We start from the raw sequence: 21,744 nt of genomic DNA, 5'->3' as shown, positions 1-21,744 counted from the left end.
AAAAACTCAATGCTGTCTTTTTTTAAATCCCTACCATTAATGTTCAATAAACTTCAGTGAGTTGTATTAGAATAGAAGATTAAGTATCACATGTCAGTCAGGTCTGTGGTGCAGCCAGCTTATTGCTGTTAGCATTTGAACATCTCACAAAAATCAAATGAGAAAATGGATTGTATTAACAGCTGCAACCTGATGTTGATGACGTGCTTTAATTGAAGACAAGTCTTAACCACCACCTACAGGACCTGACTGAGCCCCCAACCAAAACAGAATGTGAAGATGGTGAAATGACATGAAGGCTCAAATCTTTAAAAACCGAAAACAATGTTTATTTCACTGTTATATGTACATGAGTGAAAACTTAAATTTTGCCAACTCAAAAATCAACACCATTATTATTCTTCAGACTTTCCTACAGCGGGTTAATGTTTAAAATCCAGTCTCAAATGTAAACACCACATCTAAAAGGTGTATCTTTATAAATATAACAGATGGTATCTGGCCTCAGTGAACAAACAGCAAACTCTATGGCTTTTCGAGATCACCATTTCCAGTTCTTACGTAACCTTATTCCAATGCAGGGAAAGTCCCACGTATGGATTTTATTTGTTGCGCCTAATAATATATAAGAAAACTACAACAATATTTCAAAACATTGGTGTGCAAGCAATTACTTTCAAAGCTTACTTTACTCGAGAAACTTAAATCATGTATAAACACAATGGAAAGCACTGATACAGCTAGTATACAGTGGATTGTTATGTACAGGTGATATCAGGTCATTGTGGCATTAGATGTCTGACATTGTATTTGGACGTGTCATGGTACTGGGTCATTGGTTTATCTGCAATACCACACGTTCCCACTCCCACCTTTCCGTTAACACTTTCCGGAGATGCAAATATGCTTCGCTTTACCTACAAAACCAAAACCAAACAGAAATCATTTTTAGTTGTAACATCGTATTACTGGAAAGGTTATATTAGTTGTGCATTACATAGAACATAACAGTAAATCATAGATGTGCCACTAGTTTCAAGTTGATATATTGGTTTTGTAGCACTAGTCTTAGAAAACAACGTACCTGGCCTTTCTTGTTCTTTGAGTAGGCTTTATTGTTGAACTGTTGCCACTTTGACTTTTGTTCCTCTCTTTCTTGCTCCAACTCCTTCATCCTCTGTACCTTCTTCTGGGCTTTCTTCTTCTTATACTCCCTCTGCTCTGCTATCTGCTCTTTCCTAGGAAAAAAAAAAGGAAATAAATAAATAAGCTCCATGGTGAACAAACACAAATTCAATAGTGATTTTTGAAAATTCTGAATTTCTTTCTAAGAACTATAACTGACAGCACACACAAACAAAAATCAACTTTTCTTCAATACAAAGTATCATTTTATAATAAAGAGATTATTAAATGTGCTGATTTCCCACAAATTGCATTGAGCTGAAGGATCTTCTCTTATAAAGTGCTGTACTATCAGAAAGAGGTACAAATAATTAAAAATTAGTTGCTGTATACCCATCTTTACATGACAGTTTTTAACCTTACCAAACAAAAGCAGGTGCAATAGATTTATGTAACAAAACAATGTGTCTATAACTTAACCAAATAAGACATTGACCCTTTTGTCTCATCTCGATAATTTTCCACATAACTGCTTTGATCCTTTGCTCTTACTGAGGCTGCTGGCTTCTGGCTGGCTCTGAGTTCTGGAGAGCTTCAGCTCCTTACCCTTAGTTAGTTTCTTTAAACTGTCCATGTTTAACTGTCTGATTAGGTTTGTTGTTACTAAGGTTTTCATGGTAGTCCCCCCGCAGTTTACTCTGGCAACCTTTGCTCACTTCCACACTAAGTGTTACAGTAGGGCTGGGCGATATGGACCAAAAATGATATCTTGATATTTTTTAGCTGAATGGGGATATACGATATATATTGATATTTTTCTTCCCAAAAGGTATAAACAAAAAAGCACTTCTGAGTCAAAGCTACATGTCCAAATGTTACACGGGCACTTTTATTAACATTCAGTTGTAGATGTGCATGAGAAATTGCTCAAAATTAAACTATCGGCATATTAAAATAACAATACCCTTCAAATAAATTTATGCTTTTTTCCCTCCATAACAAAAGACTCACAGCTGTGCTATTAAAGTGTAAACAGAAAAGATACAGAGCAAAAATAGTAAAAAGCTGACATTCTTTAAAATGACAGTCTCCAATGAAGTAGACTTCAGTGCTTCCACCTGTCTGTACTCATGTACATCTAGTACAAATAACAAAACAACTTCAGAAAATAACAGTGTGAAGTTGTGCAGAGACAAATTGGGAGAAGAGAAAGGTGAACTGGTGGATCTACAAGTATGATTGTAACAGAACATAAACTATATCAATATAAATGATACTGTTTCATATCGCGTAGGAAAATATATCGATATTTCTTAAAAACTCAATCTACTGCCCAGCCCTATGTTATAGGTATATGCGCTGTTTTCCAACTGCAGATTTCAATTGTCCACTCAAAGAATGAAAGAAAAACATTTTTTCATGGATAACAGAAGAATTCCTTAATTTTGAAAAATTACCATCAGGATTTCTCCAAAATGAGACCAAAAAAAAAAAGGTTTACACTTTCTTTGATTGTTATTATGAAGTCTATAATTCCTTATGCAGCAATTTCAAAATGACTGCCAAAACATACAACTGCATGAAAAAAACAATGGCACAATAGAGTCTCTATAGCTGTCAAACTGTCAGTGTGAGGCTCCATGTGGATCTCCACATGCCTGCCAATTTTGCGGCTGCACGGACCCATCTGCGTCAACACTACACTGCACCAACTACGTACGTACCCTCCAGACTTCAAATAAGTGTAACAGGAATGGCTACAGATCCATGGACTGCTGCCGACACAACAGACCAGTAGTCCATCTGAAGGATGCGTGCACAAGTGGTACATTGTAGTGCAGTCTTGTGTCTTTACTCATTTTATACACTGATTCATGTGTGCAGGCACCTGCCCCTGACTAATACTTGTACTCGTCTCTCATCCTGACTGCTCTCCCTTCATCCAGCCTTTCAACTTCACGGCTCAGTTCTGTGTTCCAGTCAGGCTTCAATACCAATGATGGCAGTTACTTTAAAAGGGCTGCCAATTTGTCATTTAAGTCTGCTGTGATTTAGTCTGAGCAGCTTGCTGCTTTTTTTCATTGCTCTGTATTGTTTAACCAGAGCTTACCTGCAGCTTGATAAAGAGATTCTATATATTTTTTTCCTAACAAGCCTTGTTTTTGCACACCACTTAGTATAGGTGTTTGGCAGTTTTTTTTTTATTGAGTTTAAGAGCCACACATCTGCATAACACATAGTCTGTTTTGTGTCTGGAAACACTAGGACTAGGGTAGTACTTCCTTTTGTGTTTCCCTTTTGATAGAGAGGTTAAATAGGAAGTAGTTAAGTTTAATTTTGTCCATCCATCCATCCATCCATTGCTTATCTAGGGCCGGGTTGCAGGAGCAGCAGCCTAAGTAGAGAACCCCAGACCTCTCTCTCCCCAGCCACCTCCTCCAGCTTATCCAGGGAACACCAAGGGATTCCCAGGCCAGCCAAGAGATATAATCTCTCAAGTGACCTTATAAATGAAAGATCAAGAGAACAGTTTACCCTGCCTGGGATAGGGTTACCGGGGCCCCACCATGTAGAGGGTACTCCAGGGACAGAGCCTAGTGGCTAGGCCTTAGCCCATGGGGCCCAGCCAGGCGCAGCCCGAAGAGGAGACATGGGCCTGCCCTCCTGAAGGCTCACCACCTACAGGAGGCATCATAGGGGTCGAGTGTAATGTGTGTCGGGCAATGGCCTAGGGTGGAGGCCCTTGGCAGACCAATCCTCAATTTAATCAAGGCTGGTTTCATTTTGTGCTTTTCTTTTATTAATATTTTATTAAGATTTGCTCAGGTAAGTTCTGCTTCTTTTGCTTAGAAACTCCATCTTTTGCTACTTTGAGTTAAGAAGTACCCAGTTTTAAAAGTTCCCCAGTTTTCCTAAATGACTCTTTTTGTTAGTTCTGAACCTTTACACATAAAGTCAGTTAATTGTGGCTCAATAAAGAGGTTGCCCAAATGGTTGATTATAGTTGTGCCCTCTCCCCTTATAGAACTGAGGGTGTGACAAACCAATTTCCTGTAACTGACAAACAATTTTAAATACTGCTCAAGGTGCAGGCAAGCAAAAAAAAAGAAAAGAAGGTATGAGGTACAAATACTGCAGAAATGAAAAGGTGTTGAGTCAGAAGAACTGCAGCTATTGATTATGTTAGTAATTGATTAGTCTATTGATTATTCCATTGATTAATCAATTATTAGAATAAGAAATTCTTTTGTTTTATTAATAAGCAATCATAAATGTTCAAAAGAGAAAAAACACTGCTCATTTGTTTCCATTTTAGAAATTGCAAAGTTTATCACAGTTTAACTGGATACAAGATCTGTCAAAAAAACAAACCCTTTTGATGTATTTATGTGTAATTATAAAATCTGTTTTTTAAAGAAAATATTTTCTTTAATGCAAAAAAATAAAAAATAAAAAAATCACAAGTACAGTAATGTCAAATACAATAAGGTATCGATACAACCTAAACCTAGGAATAAAATAAACTCTACTCTGTCTTCTTGGTGGGCTTTATTACATCAGTAGGATTCTGACAGTATTGTATCTCCTGGATGAGTTAGATTTGGTGTGTGTGCATATTTAAGTGAGCTAGTGAATGAGTGTGTGCGCTTGTAAGCCTTTAAAAGGATGTGTGATGACTGTAATGAAGTAAAGTTTGTCCTGTGCTTTGATGCAATGTTTCCTGCTGCAGAAAACAGACATTCTGATGGTGTAGATATTAATAATTAATGGTAATAATAATTCAGTGTCCAACCCAACAGGCCCAGGACAGTGGCTTGGAGTTTTACAAAGTTTGCCTTTCTTTATGTTGGAGCTTGTTGAACCAGTGGTTTGATGAAGGACTCCCCCCAAGTAAAGGTTTTAATGGCAATTACAGGAACAAGCGCTGCGGTTTTTGAAGCAAGAAACGCGTTTTCTTTCACCACACCCGAGCTCACCATCTTGTAACAGCTCCACCTCTTTGCTCTTCACAAAAAGATACACTTAATTTATGAAAATTAAGTGTCTCAATACACTTATCAATTTAATATTTACTTGCACAGTTAAAGGAAACGCATCAAAATTCCACTGTTTCCTTAAAATATGAATTATTTTAAATTAAATCCAGATTTGTGTGCACACATGTTCAGTGAGTGAAAGAAGAGTTTGCTCATACCTCGACTTTGGCTTTACACTCCCATCCTCCTCCAAACGTTTCCCTTCCTCTACGGCCTTTAGGTTCTGTAGAGGAATCACTTCAGCATTCCCATATCCAGTGAAGGTAACGGCTGCAGTGCCGTTGTCTCGGTCTATCTCCTCAATCTCAGCCTCATACACCCTGCCAAAAAATCCCGTCTGTAAGCAGGTGAGTATGAGCCAAAGACTCAAGCTCTCCTTAATAAGCAAAGTCTAAAACTAACACATAATCCTCAAGGACAAGAGAGTCTGTTAAATACAACTACATGACACCTCTTACAGTATTTTCTATAATTACAATTTACATTCACAAAATACATTTTCAAAAGAATTGACACTTGTTCCCCTTAAGGCTAAACATGTATGGATTTAAATCTAAAATTGTGTCTCTTCACTTATTTAAAGCAAAACCTTTTAAAAATATTGTCTGTTCAGACTATCTCTAAACAAACAAAATTCCCAGAGCATCTCATTTCATTCAATGACTTAAATATAGTGGAAATTTAGGTACCTAAGATGTGCAACTAACATGGACCTACAAAACTAATCAAAAAACTACTGTGACTCAAATGAGGACTTAAACTGTAGTACTATAAGAAGTATGCAGACACATGTAATGTTTTCATTTGAAGAGGCCGCTGACACTCACTGTCCATCCTGACTCCACATAGCCATACACCTGTCTCCCACTTTCCAGCCATGCTTCACAGGAGCTGTGTCTGAGCCACTGGTGTTGGAGGCACTCTCAGCGGGCTGTGAGGTCAGGAGGTCTTTTGTCAAATCAATGACTTCCTGCAAAATATACAATTAAAAGGCAATCAGACATTCAGGCAATTTTCCACCAGAAATATAGCTGAAAAAAAAAAAAAACTGCAACAGTAAAAACAGAATTACTTTTTTTGGTTGTTTTGTTTTTTTTTTGTTTTTTTTTTTTTAGGAGTGAGATTTCATGAGCAAAATTTGAGGCCTATCATAAAATAAGTAATTGTGGGTAGACTTATGCCTCTTTTCCATTAGTACCTACTCAGCGCGGCTCGACTCATCACGGTCTTGTTTTGTTTTTATTACAGATGAGTACCACCTCAGTGTGGGTGGAGTCAATATAGCAACACTTGGCAGTAGTCTCTTGATGTAATTTGTATGCGACTCAAACATGGCTATTAGCTTGGAGATGTCCTGTTACACTTTCTCATTTCTCTTCTGCCATCAAGCACAGACACCTCTGCACCTCCTCGTTCGACCATGGTGTCAGTTTGCATGCCTCCATTTTCTTGCTGTCTGGTTTTAAAAATGGCACGGTTGATTCTGGTGAAGGAGATGCTCTCATGACTCAGCTAGTGACGACGCTCCCTAGCCAATCAGGTGCATGCTGTTCTTCAATGTCAAATTTTTGAATCACCTCGAAATGCTTGGAATCCTGGCTGAGTGGGTACTAAAAAAAGTACTTGGTACCAGGACCTAAGGGAAAAATCTACAAACCATGCCGAGTTGAGTCGGGCCGCGCTAAGTAGGCACTAGTGGAAACACGGCATTAGTGACACACTCCACAATTAATGATTGGCAAATTCAACAGATAAGGAAATCATTATGCTAAATTGTGCCGACAGTCTTTAGAACTTAAACGTGTTCATATGGTTTAAATTCAACCTTTTGAAATTTCCTGCACTGGATATTACCAGGATCTCTGGAGCTTGAAAAAACTGACTGGACTTTTTTTTTTTGTTTCTTGAAGATGTTTCTGAAGAAGCCTTTCGGATGAGAGGTGAAACATCTTCAAGAAACAAAAAGTAATCCAGTGGCCTTTTTTTTTTTCAAGCTCCAGAGATTACTATGACCTGCATGACTGAGAACCTACACAGAGATATTACCAGTTGAGACAGTTCACTTTCCTACAAGAATCAAATCCTTGTGGAGTTTCAATTAATCTGACAGCATGTGAATGTGTATGCAAATACACACCCTTATCACTTTTCTCTAAACCACATTTAAAGTTTAACTACAGGCCAAGGAACACTGACATCACTTGCAAGATGGCACAAGTCTGAATGCATGCCATCACATTAACGGACAGGCACTCTGCATGTTAACTTGTTTAGAAGTCCCCAGATAGCAAAAAAAGTGCGAAGAAATATAAAACTGGCAGCAAACACTTTCAGTCTGTCTAACAGTCTCACTCAGCCTTTAGATTACTACTTTAGATTTAGATTACTAAAAAACATATTGAGTTGTTTTAAAGGAAACACTGATTCAGCCAACCTGATGAAGGAAGGCGCTTCCAAAGTTTAGGTGCTACAACCTCAAATGCGTAGTCCTCTCTGGATTTAAAATATGAGTGAGGTACTGTTAAAAGACCCTCATCAGATGACTTTAGAGGCTGACTGCTGGAATAAGGTTTCACCAGGTCTGATATATATCAGGTGCCTGGGTATGCAGGGTTTTATATGTAAAGAAAGTCAGTCTTCCAAAGTAATGGGTGACAGTAAAGGTTTAATTTCTTCAATGTTTCTCAGATAAAAGAAACAAGACTGGATGAGCTTAGACATGTGAGTTTCAAAATTCAAATGCTGGTCAAACATAACAAAGATTCTTAGTAGGTGATTTGATCTAAGAGTTGTGTACATTTATAAATGCAGCACAAAAACAGTAACTTCAATACAGACTTGTAAGAAATTATCCTCAAAATAGACACAGGACTTTAAAACAAATGACACCATGTACTTCACTTCTGACAGGTTGTAGAATGACAGATAGGTAATTATTTAAAAATGCATCAAATTGGTATTCCCCAACTACATGTATATGGCTTCTCTAATTACAAGAAATTATTATCAAAATAGCTACCTTATCAAAAAAAGCCTCTAACCCATTGCATTTTGACAAATCCTGTGGAGATATACATTTTACAGGTGTGTAAAAGTATCGTGCCATAAAATGATTGCCAGTATTTAAACTGCTGTAAATTATTTGCTGACCTGCCAAAAAGTCTTACTGAGATTTAAAAAAAAAAAAAAAAAAAAGTATTTTTCAAGTGAGATTTGCCCAAGAGACCAGCAGAAATTGCAATAAACATGACAACAGTTCTATAAAAGACATTTAAAGTAGCCAAAAATGACTAGATTGATTATGAAATCTGAGTAGGTAAAACAAGGCAGAGTCAAAGCGATACTTGCAAAAGGACATGTCTTTAATTTATATATATATAATCTCTTCATAAGGCCCATTTACCAACATAATCACAGATATCAGACATAAAAAAAAAAAAATACACACAAACATCGGCAATAGCTTTTGGGCAGGACACCGGCATGTCAGGAATTTACTAATTTATTAATCTGTTCCACTTATCCCACGTCTGACAGGGCGCATTAGATATGCAGAGTGCCCAATAAACGATAAGAGCATAATTTATTCTACATTTATTATAAATACTGAAATAGCAGGAATTCACATTCCTTTTAGGTTTTCGGAGTGTTACTTTCATATTACCTTGATTTGAAATGAATCCAGAAACAAATCTGATACTATAAATAATTTAAACAAACCTGTAAGTCTTTTTGGAGTTTGAGAAGGTCTTCATTGTCCGGGTCAGTAGATAGGGCGACTTCTACTTGCTGCAGCTGGGCTTTGTAGTTGCTCAACTGTTTGACCAAGTCCTCCGACATCTGTGTGTTGACAAAACAGGGAAAATGGCTACTTGCGTTAGCACATATCTGCTAAGTCGGTGACAAACGGGATAAATTAGCGTGCTAGCCTGGATTAGGTACACACCGAATGCACATACTTCTAATGTAAGCTGTGCAAAACGCGTAATGAGTGAAACCTGGGGATTAAAAAATAAGTAACATGATTTACTTTTTGTCTCACACAACATTCACGCTAACATGGCGCTAAACGGTTAGCAAGCAGAATCCTTGGCCCTAAAATTACGTGAAGACAGCGTACGTCGGCTAATGCTATACATGGCACAGGGGCTGAAACACAAAAACAAAAGATTATTGTGTATTCTTACCTCAATATAAATACTCTGTGTCGATAAATGTAGTAAACATTCGACTCTAGACCCGATATTTTTGTTCAATAGGACTGCTTAAAAAGAAAGAACAGTTCACTCTCCGTACTTCCGTCGGCGAATAGCCAACCGGAAACACGTTGAACAAGCTCTCGCGATAACAAATCGTATCTGGTCTCGCCAGCGCCCCTGTCGGTTGTAATAATATTATCACTCTGCTTATTAAAAGTACAAGCATTTTGGAGGGTCAAAATATGAATCAAAAGGTTATGATATAATTACTGGAGAAAGGAACAAAAACTATGGAAGAAAAAATTATAAAATTTATCTTACTTAAAAAAGCGCTCATGGGATTGACTAGTACTCAGAAGAACAATGGAAAAGTCCAAGGAACTCAGTGGAGATCTTAGAAGGAGGATTGTAAATTTGCACAAGTTTGGAAGGGCTCTTGGAGCCATTTCTAAACAACTGCAGATTCCAATATAACCAGTTCAAATAATTATGCAAGTTATACACAGGTGTCACCATTTTGCCAAGTTTGGATGTTCAAGGTTCAAGCCTGCCATGACAAGAGGTATGTTTGGAAGAGTAAAGGTAAGGCTTTCAACACTGTGCCATCTGTCAAGCATGGTGGTAGCAGCATCATACTCTGGGGCTGTTTTGCTGCCAGTGGTTCTGGTCCATTACACAGCGTGGATGGAATAATGAAGAAAGAGGACTGCCTCGAAATTTTTAAACTTCACCTCAAATCAACACCTAGATGGTTAAAACATGGACACAATTGGGTGTTCCAACAGGACAGTGATCCCAAACAGACATCAAAACGTGTTTTGGAATGGATAAAGCAGGCTAACATTAAGCTACCTGAGTGGTCTTCCCAAAGCTCCAACCTCAACCCTATTGAAAATTTGTGGACTGTGTGTAAAAGCTGGGTCCATGCCAGGAAGCCAACCAGTTTAAATGAACTCTACCTATTCTGTCAAGAGGAGTGGTCAAATATCCAGCCAGAATTATGCCAGAAACTTGTTGATGAGTACCAAAAGCATCTGGTTGAGGTGAAGCTTGCTAAGGGAAATATCAGAGGAGTGTATGTATATATTTGAGCCTATTTATTTACATTTGACCCTATGTGAATTAGAGAAAATCCAAAATAAACTTGTGCACTCAATTCTTGTTTTTTAAAGTCATTAAAGATTCAATTCAATTCAGTTTTATTTATATAGTGCCAAATCACAACAAACAGTCGCCTCAAGGCACTTCATATTCAATTATTCAATTATTACAGAGAAAACCCAACAGTCAAAACAACCCCTATGAGCAAGCACTTGGCAACAGTGGGAAGGAAAAACTCCCTTTTAACAGGAAGAAACCTCCAGCAGAACCAGGCTCAGGGAGGGGCAGTCATCTGCTGTGACTGGTTGGGGCTGAGAGGAGGAAGACAGGACAAAAGACATTTTGTGGAAGAGAGCCAGAGATTAATAATAACTAATGATTAAATGCACAGTGGGGTATAAACAGAGTAAAAAGAGGTGAATGAAAAGAAACTCAATGCATCATGGGAACCCTCCCAGCAGCCTAGGCCTATTGCAGCATAACTAAGGGAGGGTTCAGGGTCACCTGATGCAGTCCTAACTATAAGCTTTATAAAAAAGGAAAGCTTTAAGCCTAATCTTAAAAACAGAGAGGGTGTCTGTCTCCCGAATCCAGACTTGGAGCTGGTTCCACAGAAGAGAGGCCTGAAAGTTGAAGGCTCTGCCTCCCATTCTACTCCTGAGTATCCCAGAAACCACAAGTAAGCCAGCAGACTGAGAGCAAAGTGCTCTATTGGGGTGATATGGTACTATGAGCTCTTTAATATAAGATGGGGCCTGATTATTCAAGTTCTTGTATATGCGTATACCTTGTACATGAGAAGAAGAATTTTAAATTCTATTCTGGATCTAACAGGGAGCCAGTGAAGAGAAGCCAATATGGGAGAAATATGCTCTCTCTTTCGAGTCCCTGTTAAGATGTATGCTGTACAATCCTTCCACCCTGGAAAAAGAACAATTCAAAGAAATCATGAAAAGCCATGACATTCATGTCCACAATGACTGCACATAAACTCCTGACCACAACTTTATATCAATATTGATTACAAATCATGAGTTTTACAACATTAAACATTGATATGTGTTTTTACAATACACATGAGATAATATCATGAAGAATCCAGTGTCAGTATTGACATATCAGCATAGTAGCTGGCAGTATTGCATCTTAGTGATGATGGTAGATGTTAGGCCTGAATCTCTTTTTTTATCAGTTCTTTTTGTTGCCATTAACTATCCATTGAGTGTATTCCTCTTTTTGTGCACTTTAGTGCAGCTGTGGTATTTACTGTTGTATTTTTAGAATAATTTAATTGCTAGAAAAGACACAAAACAGAATTTTCCTAAAGATACTATGAAAAATATTATATTATGATTATTATAATATTATAGGAAATTCTCTTGGCCACAGTATCTATCATTCAGTTTATTTTATTTTCTCTTTGCATATTTATTGTTACTTTATATTTAAATTTATTCTTCTTTAATATACTTGAAACTGTCATAACTATTACAAGGGCAGCACTGGGACCTGAGGACAGAATTTTGTTCCACTGACTGTACATTAGACCCTTTTCACAGCAGCCATTTTGGTATGAAATAAATCAGTAAATCCAGGTGTTACTAATTATAATAATGAAGGGTCTGTTTTTTCCACCTGTCGCCCTCTCATTCACACACACATATATTCTCTCTTGCTTCTATTGATTTTAATTCCTCTTCTCTCCAGAGCATACCACCACCTCTCCAGGTTCTCTTCTATCCACTCCCAACTCTCACTACAAATCATGTTGTCTGCAAACAACATATAACATGAAGATTCCTGATATTACCTCATATGTCAGCTTGTCCATCACCATCGCAAACAATAAGTAAGTAAGTAAAAATGTATTTGTAAAGCACATTTCAGCAGCAAGGCAATTCAAAGTGCTTTACATCATAAGAACATCAAACAAATGCGCAGTAAAATCATTAAAAGCATTATAGTAAGGGACTCAGTACAGAGCCTTAATTAGAATTACTGTCACTTGTATTTATCTGCTTTTTTATGTGAAAATAAATATTGTGCAAAAATAAGATTACCAGAAGAATTTGCTAAGAGAACAGCAAAAAGGTTGGAAACCACCACCATCCCCCTTTAGCTAGTTTTCTTCAAATAATAAATATTGAAGTGAAGTCATGAAAAATGAACAAAACAGAAACTAGAATGTATCATTTCAGATTAAAATGTAGCATAGGCATTACTCAGATGGTCAAAGGAATTAATACATTTACTAGTTATATTAGAATATGTAACAAAATTATAACAATGTGAAAGTGGATTATAAAAGTGATCTCAAGCAATAGCTCTCCAGACTTTCTGAAAGACTTTTGAAATTTTTCCTTTGGACATGTTTTTTTTTTTTTTTTACTTATTTTCACTCCAGTCGATGTACCTGACCATTTTCAAAGCCACTTAACACTGACCTATGAATGATTTAAGCATAAAAGAAGGGATGAACCAGTACTGTGTCTACACACAACAGATAACATACCAAAGAACCAATTTTAAATTGTATCTCTCGGCACTTTATTACTAACAGCCTGTATTAAAAACACATAATTTGTTCCCATTTCTTTAGATGAATCTATGAAAAAATACCAAAGATAGCACAGTTTTACAAGCACAATTGTCTTGAGAATGGAAGAAAAGGCAGTCAACATTCAAAGAAGAGCTTTGAATGTCCTTAAAGAAATTTGGAGAACTATTCCTGAGGACTACTTAAAGAAATTACAAGTTTGCTAAAAGAGTTCAGGCTGTGTTGAAGAATAAAGGCGGTCATATCAAAATACTGACTTTCCAGCTTGTTAGAATTGTACAGACTGTGTTTCCATGTATGTTTGCCCCCGTTTTAATAAATCCCTGCAACTCTTTCCCATTTTCCTAGCAAAATATTAGAAAATGAGGGGTGACTCAAGACTTTTACACAGTACTCTATCGCAAAATTAGGAATTTAGCAAACAAACCTGTTTTTTAACTACTAACTATTAAGGCTGTTTATTCAAATCTTATGCCATATTATTCCCCTTGGATTTAAATGACATTTGTTTTGGATACATATAGAGAATTTAAAAAATATAAGCAATAGTACGTGCTGCTGAGCATGCTTGCGACTATAAATACAGCAGCACAACTTACAAAAGATTAAGCTTTTAATATTTCTCAGCTCATTCACTTTGATCTTGACCAACTTGTCATCATAAAAAAATGATTCTGTAAGCAGCTCCAATCTTCTCTACAAATCGAGACATTATTTCAGGCTGTTTTTCCTTTAAAATACATCTTACCATCTGTTCTTGGAACAGAAATGAAAAACCCTACAGAGTGTACTCTTAATCTATTGTAATTTAATTTAATAGACTCCATATATTATTTCTATAAATCAACATTATTGTCATAATCAGCCAACGGTACAACCCCCAACCTCTTTTTAAATGTCCAGCGTGAGATGAGCCCCGCCCATTCCAGCATCACAGATCCCCAGCGTCAGATCAAGCCCATATAAAAGATGTGCTCCACTTCAGCTGCAGTAGATGAAAAGACTTGCCAGCAATACAAGTCTGTTTTACAAAACCTTCCAGGGGATTTAGCAGAAGTTTTATATTCTTGAAGGTTAGTAGATAAAGATTTTTTTTTTTTTAGTACTCTTAAAACAATCTTGTGAAAAACAGGGAATTAATAAGTTCCCTTTATTTCTTTTATTGCTTGTTTGTCTTTTTAACATATGAAAAACATTCTTTGCTATTTTCTTTTTCTATTTTGGTCTCTATTTTATAATTGACAAAGAGGAAAGAATCATAGATATCATCCAGCAAAACTCTTCCAGTGAACAGAATGAAAAGCCTCAACTCTGTGCTGTGTTCTTGAATGGATGCAATTAATAGACTGCTGGCAAGCACAACTTCCAAGCCTCCTGACAGAGCACTGTTCAGTGAATATCATCGACACCACACCTGATTCTGATGGGTTGTTTTATCGTCAACAACGGAAATGAGACTTTGCCTGGCAGGAACCCTTATACTGTGCAGACCTCTGTGCCTCTAACAATCCTGGTGGGTATCCTTATCCTGCTAACAGTGTTTGGCAATGTCATGGTAGTAATTGCTGTGATGACGAGCCGAGCCCTAAGAGCACCCCAGAATTTATTTTTAGTCTCTCTAGCATGTGCGGACATCCTGGTTGCCACCTTAGTGATGCCATTCTCTTTAGCAAATGAACTGATGGGTTATTGGTATTTTGGGAAGGTGTGGTGTGAAATCTACCTGGCTTTGGATGTTCTCTTCTGCACCTCATCCATTGTTCACCTGTGTGCAATAAGCCTTGACAGATACTGGTCTGTCACACAAGCCATTGAGTATAACCTGAGAAGGACACCACTCAGGATTAAAGGCAAAGTCTGCTTAGTTTGGGTACTGGCGGCTCTCATTTCATTCCCTCCGCTTATCACAGTGAAAAAGGACAAGGATAAAGAGGACAGTTTTGAATGTGATATTAATGGTGAGAAGTGGTACATCATATTCTCCAGCTGTGCCTCTTTCTTTGTACCCTGTGTCATCATGATTACAGTGTATGTTAGAATTTACCAGACTGCCAAGAGAAGAACGAGAGCCCCGCCTGGAGAAAGGCAAAGAGACAATGGGAACTCAGAAGACACAAAGTTTGGTTTGGACACACTAGAGAGAAAAGACAGAAAAGAGGGGGAGATGAGAGGAGATGATGGGAAAGAGGCTAATGAGCTTGACGTGGAAGAAGAGCCGTCTTCGTCTGATGGGAATGAAACAATCCTATGTTCGCTTACAAAGAAGAAGGTTATGAAAGCAGCCCAAGCGACTCCTGGAGAAACTGCTTCAAAGCCACAGCCGGAGTCCCGCGGGAGAGTGAGAAGGTGGAAAGGAAGGCAGTATAGAGAGAGGCGCTTTACATTTGTTTTGGCTGTAGTCATGGGAGTGTTTGTTCTCTGCTGGTTCCCCTTTTTTTTCACGTACACACTCACTGCCGTGTGTGACAACTGCTGTGTGCCAGAGACACTGTTCAAAATGTTCTTCTGGTTAGGTTACTGCAATAGCTCACTAAACCCTGTTATATACACTGTATTCAATAATGACTTCAGGAAGTCTTTTAAAAAGATCCTTTGCAAAAGGAACAGAAGAGTTTTATAAATAACACTTTTATGCATGCAATTCAAAAACAAAAGCCTTTTTGGTCACACATTTAGGCTCCTATATGTAATTATACCAAAAAATATTGAAAAATATTGAATATTTGAACAAAATGTCAACTGTAGCATATTTTCCTTTTATGTTATTATCAGTACATACTAGTTTTTGCAATATTAAATCATGCCAAAATGTCTAATGTGCATGTGCTTTACAGCTCGTATCACATTTGGACACATTGTGAGTTAAGGCTTTGATATTGTACAGTTGTAGCAATGTTGATGACACATTTTCTACATGTGTATGCTGGTATAGAGTATTCAAATTGATATCATGTGTTTGTTTGTTTGTTTTTTATCTTTAAAGTTCATAGTGTGAAGAAGACTGAATGGCAGAAGAATACTGCAATAGAGTCTGCTCAACATTTGCAAAATTGCCCATGTTGTTAATCCAAAGGCAGAAATGACAACAATAAACCTGTCACAGCTTCATCAAGGTGACTGTTCAGAAGAAAATGTTTACTTCTGACAATTATACAAAACTGTAAATCCACAAGAATGTCAAAGGTTTGTAAATGAGCATATAAGCATTATGTTTGAACCTGAGTGAAGCGGTCACAGCAGCAATTATTCAGCAAGAGAGATGAAATGCAACAACGCACATTATTTGGAAACTACGCTTCTCTTGCTCTGCCACTTGAATAAAAAATAAACATATTTAAGAAATGCAGAAAACTATGAATGTTAAAATATTGCCAATAAAAAAGCCCTACTTTGTACAGTGCAAAAAATAGCAGGAAGCCATAAAAAAAGTTGGACCCGAAGGACGCTATCCCCGTAGCGCCAACTATTTTCAAACAAACGCAAGAATAAGACAATTATATGAGGAGAAAATTGTGCCTGGGAGGCACGGGTGGCAAAACAATATCTAATTCAGTTCATTGTGAATTATAGCCCTTCATATCAGGATATCATTAAATCCTTCCCTGGAGTCAAACAGAAGTCATGGAGCAATAGAAATATGAGTGGCTGCTGCAAACACAGTGAGGTTAATATCCACACATGCTTATCACTGTGTTGTTATCCTACTTGGTCTGTTATCAGCGTTCATTGCCTCGTCTCCATTTAACCACACTTTTCAGAGCACTAAAACCTTTCTTTATAGTTCCAATTTCAAGCCAGTATCAGCCTGTGAACCTGACATAAAATAAATAAAGTGAATAAGCCATCCATAATTGCTTTAACTTAGCAAACTCCCCACCGCCCACCTCTCCCACCACCTCTCATTTATACAGAAAATAACAGAATGATTCCCATGACTTGCTCTTTGGGACTCTGGTGTTTTGAGATTCCTGTGGTACACATGTTTGAGTTCAGCCATGTCTCAGAGTCTTAAAATACAACATCTATTACGAATGGCAAACTATCGACCTGACTGTTGCTGATGGAGTTCCCACGAACAATTTGTCAAAAGCAATAGAAAAAATAGTAATGGAAGCTTTGTGGTAATGTGAGTTTATTTGATATAAATTATGATTTCTAAAGGTCCTGCTATAATAGCCTTTATAAGGATAGATTATCTTTTGGAACATTTTGACAGGTGGATGCTTGTATTAGTACTGAGCAATAAACATTAAACACCATTTAGTACCATAAAGTATTCAAAACAAATCTTTCTACCACTGCACATCAATATGCTTTGACAGATTAAACTGCAGTGATTGCCATGTGAATGCATCCTTTAATTAAAATGACAATTCTCCCAGAGTCCGCTGCTATGCATGAGCAGCAGGATGCATAAATTACATTTTTAACACACTCACCAAGCAGTAGAGAAATGAAATGCCAAGAGGCCCATAACATTACTTGGCCAAAAGATTAATGCAACAGAAGAAGTCATAAAGTATAAGAAGCGTTATATGCAAAGCACAAAAATACAGACAAATGTTGACTGAATCAAGCATGACTGCATGTTTTTTTGTTTTTTTACTTGGTGTGGGACGTATGGTTGGTTAAATACAATAAACACTTACATTAGCTAATCTTGGCATGTGTACACAGAAGTCCACTTGTTGTGTGCAGAGATAATGATTTATTTCCCTCTCTAAAGGCCACAGAGCATTGCGATTTATGCATCTGACACCACAGCTTATAAAACTATCCTTTATAAGCTGCTTCTGGCAGAAGTTCTTCCAACTTTCACACAGCACTCTGGTCAGTTCCTTCATTTTATTCTAATCCCCCACCACCACCACCACCTATAACTCAATAAGTGCTGTCACGGCTTCATCAAGGTGACTGTTCACAGAGTAGCTGAGGAAAATGTTTACTTTTGATAATTATACAAAACTTTAAATCCACAAGAATGTCAAAGGTCTATAAATATAAGCTATAAGCTGCTGGTCATGTATCTCAAAAGGGGCCCAACCTAAAGACAGTTAAAGAACACTGGCAAAAGTGTGCATCCCAGATAAACAAGGACTGCCAAAGCAGGATTGGAGAGTCAGACAGACATCAGGGCCACACTAACAAGTTTAAATCATAGCTAGTGATGAATAGAGTGTTTTTAATTGAATGTTGGGTCATTCATTATGGATTGAGCACAATGCATCATGCACACTGGGGCACATAATACTTCCTCCCCCCTGAATTGATAAGGATGCAAGACAATCAAATTAGATTCTCTGGGATGTGAGCAGCAGGAGGCTCCTGTTTAATTTGCCTCATGATCTCACTGTGCTCACCATTGCATCCAAAATAAATATTTCAATCCCAAGTTTTTGAATGCGTTTAATGTATTTAATGATAATATTTCTAGTTGTCTAATTATGCAGAAGATGGTTGCATTATTTTTGCAAGAAATTATAAAATCATAACCAAACACAGTTGTGGGAATACCAAAAATATGGAAATTTCGGCAATAGTTTGGCAGCCCAGTCTTTCTCTTTTTCTTTTCCTACGATTGGAGCAATTGGAGGCTATTTTTGATCTCCAGACAAAAAAGAAAAGGAAAGAGGACCTCAGTGAGGAATAAAGACAGTCACAGTGCATGGATAATGTGGAATTTAATAAATATTTCAAGTGTGTCAACAAATGAAAGTTCATTCTTTGGGTCAGCCAGTATAGTCTTTACTAATTCATGCTTTACTTTAATCATATTTACCTCCTCTTTGTATGGAGCTACAACAGAAAATTACTGTTGAATTATTCATCGAACCCATCATTAAATTCAGTTAACAAGAGTTTATTTCACAGTACTGGATGGTTAAATTGCATTTACGCAAAACTGACCTCGTGCTCATGCTGTTTGACTGAGAAATATAAAGCTTGACAAAATATAAAAGTCGTTCTGCTTTTAACATTTATCTCTGCATAAATTCTAAAAGCAAACTGGGGGTGAACAATTACTGCCAATACAATATGATGGATCGAATTATAGTTATACAGCAGTTTGTAAATGAGTCACTTCAAAGAAATTGGAGTCCTTATTGGAGCACTATTGCTGTCTTTCTTGGATATTAAAATCAACCTCTTTTATTTTATAAACAGCATGCCCTTGACAGTAAACTTTGAAGGAATAAGTATTGGGTATAAATATATATATGTGTGTGAGAAAGAAGATAAGAAGAGGAAAGACTGAGCTGTTTGGGTTTTACCCATCTGACAAACTGACCTTACATGTGAGACAATAATTTAATAAAACTCTGAGTCTGAAAGCAAGGTTGATTCCTTTTGCTCTGCTCTGTCTACTGTGAAAGGGCCATCACCATCTGCACTCTGCAGCAAACCTTCATTGATACCAAATGAACCTCTGGCAAATTTCCTGCTCCGGACGCCATAATTCTTCCTTTGCCATTTTGTCCTGCCTGTAGTATCGATCGTATTCAGTTCCCGTCTAGCCTTCCCTCCTCCTGCACACGGCTTCCGCCAACCCCACCACATACTCCTGGATGATGTCAGTGAACACACCCACAAACATATTAACACGCACAAAGTGAACACCAACTCCTGATCAACCTTACACTCATTTTATGATCTCTGGCTGTTGTCACAACCCAGCCACCCAACAATCCCTTAATATGCTGTCAGGTATCACACATCAACACACAGGTTTAACAAGCCAGACGCTCTGAGATCTACAGCAAATGTGTCAGTGTTGTCTGCTTTATCTCTTTTTAAAAGGCTCTGAGACAACAAAGTAGATATACTGCTGATAAACACTCACTAGCCACTTCATTAGTTACACCTTACCAGCACTGGGTTGGGCCCAAAGTGTACCAAGAAGATATCTCCTACATGTTACACTACCAACAGCCTGAACTGTTGATACAAGGTAGGATGGATCCATGCCATCACGATGTTTACACCAAATCCTGAGCCTACCATCGAAATGTTGCAGCAGAATTCAACAGTCATTAGACTATGCAACATTTTATTTTTCCAGTCTTCTGTTATTCAGTGTTGGTGGGTCTGTGTGAATTGTAGTCTCAGTTTCCTGTTCTTAGTTGGCAGAAGTGGCACCCAGTGTGGTATTCTGCTGCTGTAGCCCATCTGCTTCAAGGTTTGATGTGTTGTGCACTCAGAGATGCTCTTCTTCATGCCTTTGTTGCAACAAGCTGACCATTCTCTGAACTCTGGCATCAAGGAATTTTCACCCAGAGAACTGCCACTCACTGGATATTTTCTCTTTATCAGACCATTCTCTGTAAACCCTGGAGACAGTTGTGTGGAAAAACTGCAGCAGATCAGCTGTTTCTGAAATACTGAGATCAGCCCATCTGGCATCAACAATCATGCCACATTCAAAGTCAGTTACATCACTTTTCTTCCTCATTCTGATGCTCAGTTTGACCTTCAGTGGGTCATTAAATGCATTGAGTTTATGCCATGTGATTGGCTGCTTAGATATTTGTGTTAAAGGGCAGTTGACAACATGCACCTAATGAAGTGGCCAGTGAGTGTAAGTCACAGTATCAGATGATGACATGAAATCATGAAGACAGAATGAAAATAATATCAGACAATTATGTGCTATAAAAAAAATAGCCAGGAATGTCTCACAATATTTGAAAATTAGGTTAAGTTTTCCAGCCAATGTAATAAAGCCGAAGATTAATTTTATTTACTAAAGGGCTTTTAAAGTTCAAGCAAGAGTAAAGCACAATCTAATTCCAAATAGCCTGAATGTTTTTCCAAATGTTAATTTCAATCAAAATGTAAGTTTATCTGACAAATAATTAATATTTTCAGCTGGATAGTGGAGTGGTCTGCTCGCCTCTTCCAGTTACGAATAGCAGCTTTTTAATCTGTCTAAACAGAAAATAATTGCTTTCCTTTGACAGCTGTATGACGACACCTTTGTAGGTGCCATGTGATGTGGAACCAAATGCGCTAGCATACTCGTCATCAGAATACCTCTTGTGGATGTTTTCCAGGTGAGTTTCCTTCCCACTTCTCAAGCTTAAGAAAAATTGACTGCACACTAAATATCTCTCAGATAAAGCAAGTCCTTGTGTCTAAGTATGTTTGGCATTTTTTTATTTTTTTATTTAAAAACATCAATTAACATGGTGGTAGAAGCAGCTGAACATAAAGGTGCTTTATGCAGGTATTTCGCTACAACAGAAAAATAATAAAAGGATATTTCAGAATTTAGAATAGGATTTAAGTGAAAATCAGATGAAAATGAATAAATGAAATAATAGTTGAAGCTTGTAAATGCATACGTGCCTGTTATCTATGATCTATGCAAGGATGTGTTTCCTGTTTTTGTGACACCAGCTATTAGTGTTCATGCACTAATAATAGGTTTTGTTATACCATACTTTATTTGGTTAATGGAAACACGGTTATGGCTTTCTTATCCCCGGAATAACCTCTAATTAAAATGGCAGATTATCTGCAGTGATTAGTGATAGGTTTCCAGATGCAAATTTCTGTTTTAATTAAATAACCAAAATGAGGACTTCCTTCCTTGAGTCTTTTGTCAGTATTCTTTTTTTTTCTGTTTGCACATAGTAGCCATCATAATCCAACTAACTTGTACAGATATTTGAGATATTTGTGTCACTTTTCTTGAGAGATGTTTCTGTATTTTTATCTGTCATCC

The 21,744-nt window shown here is 37.4% G+C and overlaps 2 protein-coding genes across 2 annotated transcripts; one reads left to right on the top strand and one right to left on the bottom strand.

Annotated features, from left to right (window-relative positions):
- Positions 1-305: 305 nt before the first annotated feature.
- Positions 306-9,492, bottom strand: smndc1 (survival motor neuron domain containing 1). Its single transcript, XM_030747785.1, has 6 exons — positions 9,350-9,492; positions 8,883-9,002; positions 5,990-6,132; positions 5,321-5,482; positions 1,085-1,238; positions 306-917 (listed from the first exon to the last, which is right to left on the bottom strand). Exons 2-6 carry the CDS (start codon positions 9,000-9,002, stop codon positions 780-782), a joined length of 717 nt encoding a protein of 238 aa, XP_030603645.1. The 5' UTR covers positions 9,350-9,492; the 3' UTR covers positions 306-779.
- A 4,950-nt stretch (positions 9,493-14,442) lies between these two features.
- Positions 14,443-15,639, top strand: LOC115793450 (alpha-2A adrenergic receptor-like). Its single transcript, XM_030748449.1, has one exon. It carries the CDS (start codon positions 14,443-14,445, stop codon positions 15,637-15,639), a length of 1,197 nt encoding a protein of 398 aa, XP_030604309.1.
- Positions 15,640-21,744: the final 6,105 nt, after the last annotated feature.

This window comes from Archocentrus centrarchus, chromosome 15 (genome assembly GCF_007364275.1).
Source record: "Archocentrus centrarchus isolate MPI-CPG fArcCen1 chromosome 15, fArcCen1, whole genome shotgun sequence".
Classification (NCBI taxonomy): domain Eukaryota; kingdom Metazoa; phylum Chordata; class Actinopteri; order Cichliformes; family Cichlidae; genus Archocentrus; species Archocentrus centrarchus.
Note: the sequence above shows the minus strand (reverse complement) of the source record. Positions and strands in the feature narration are given on the sequence as shown.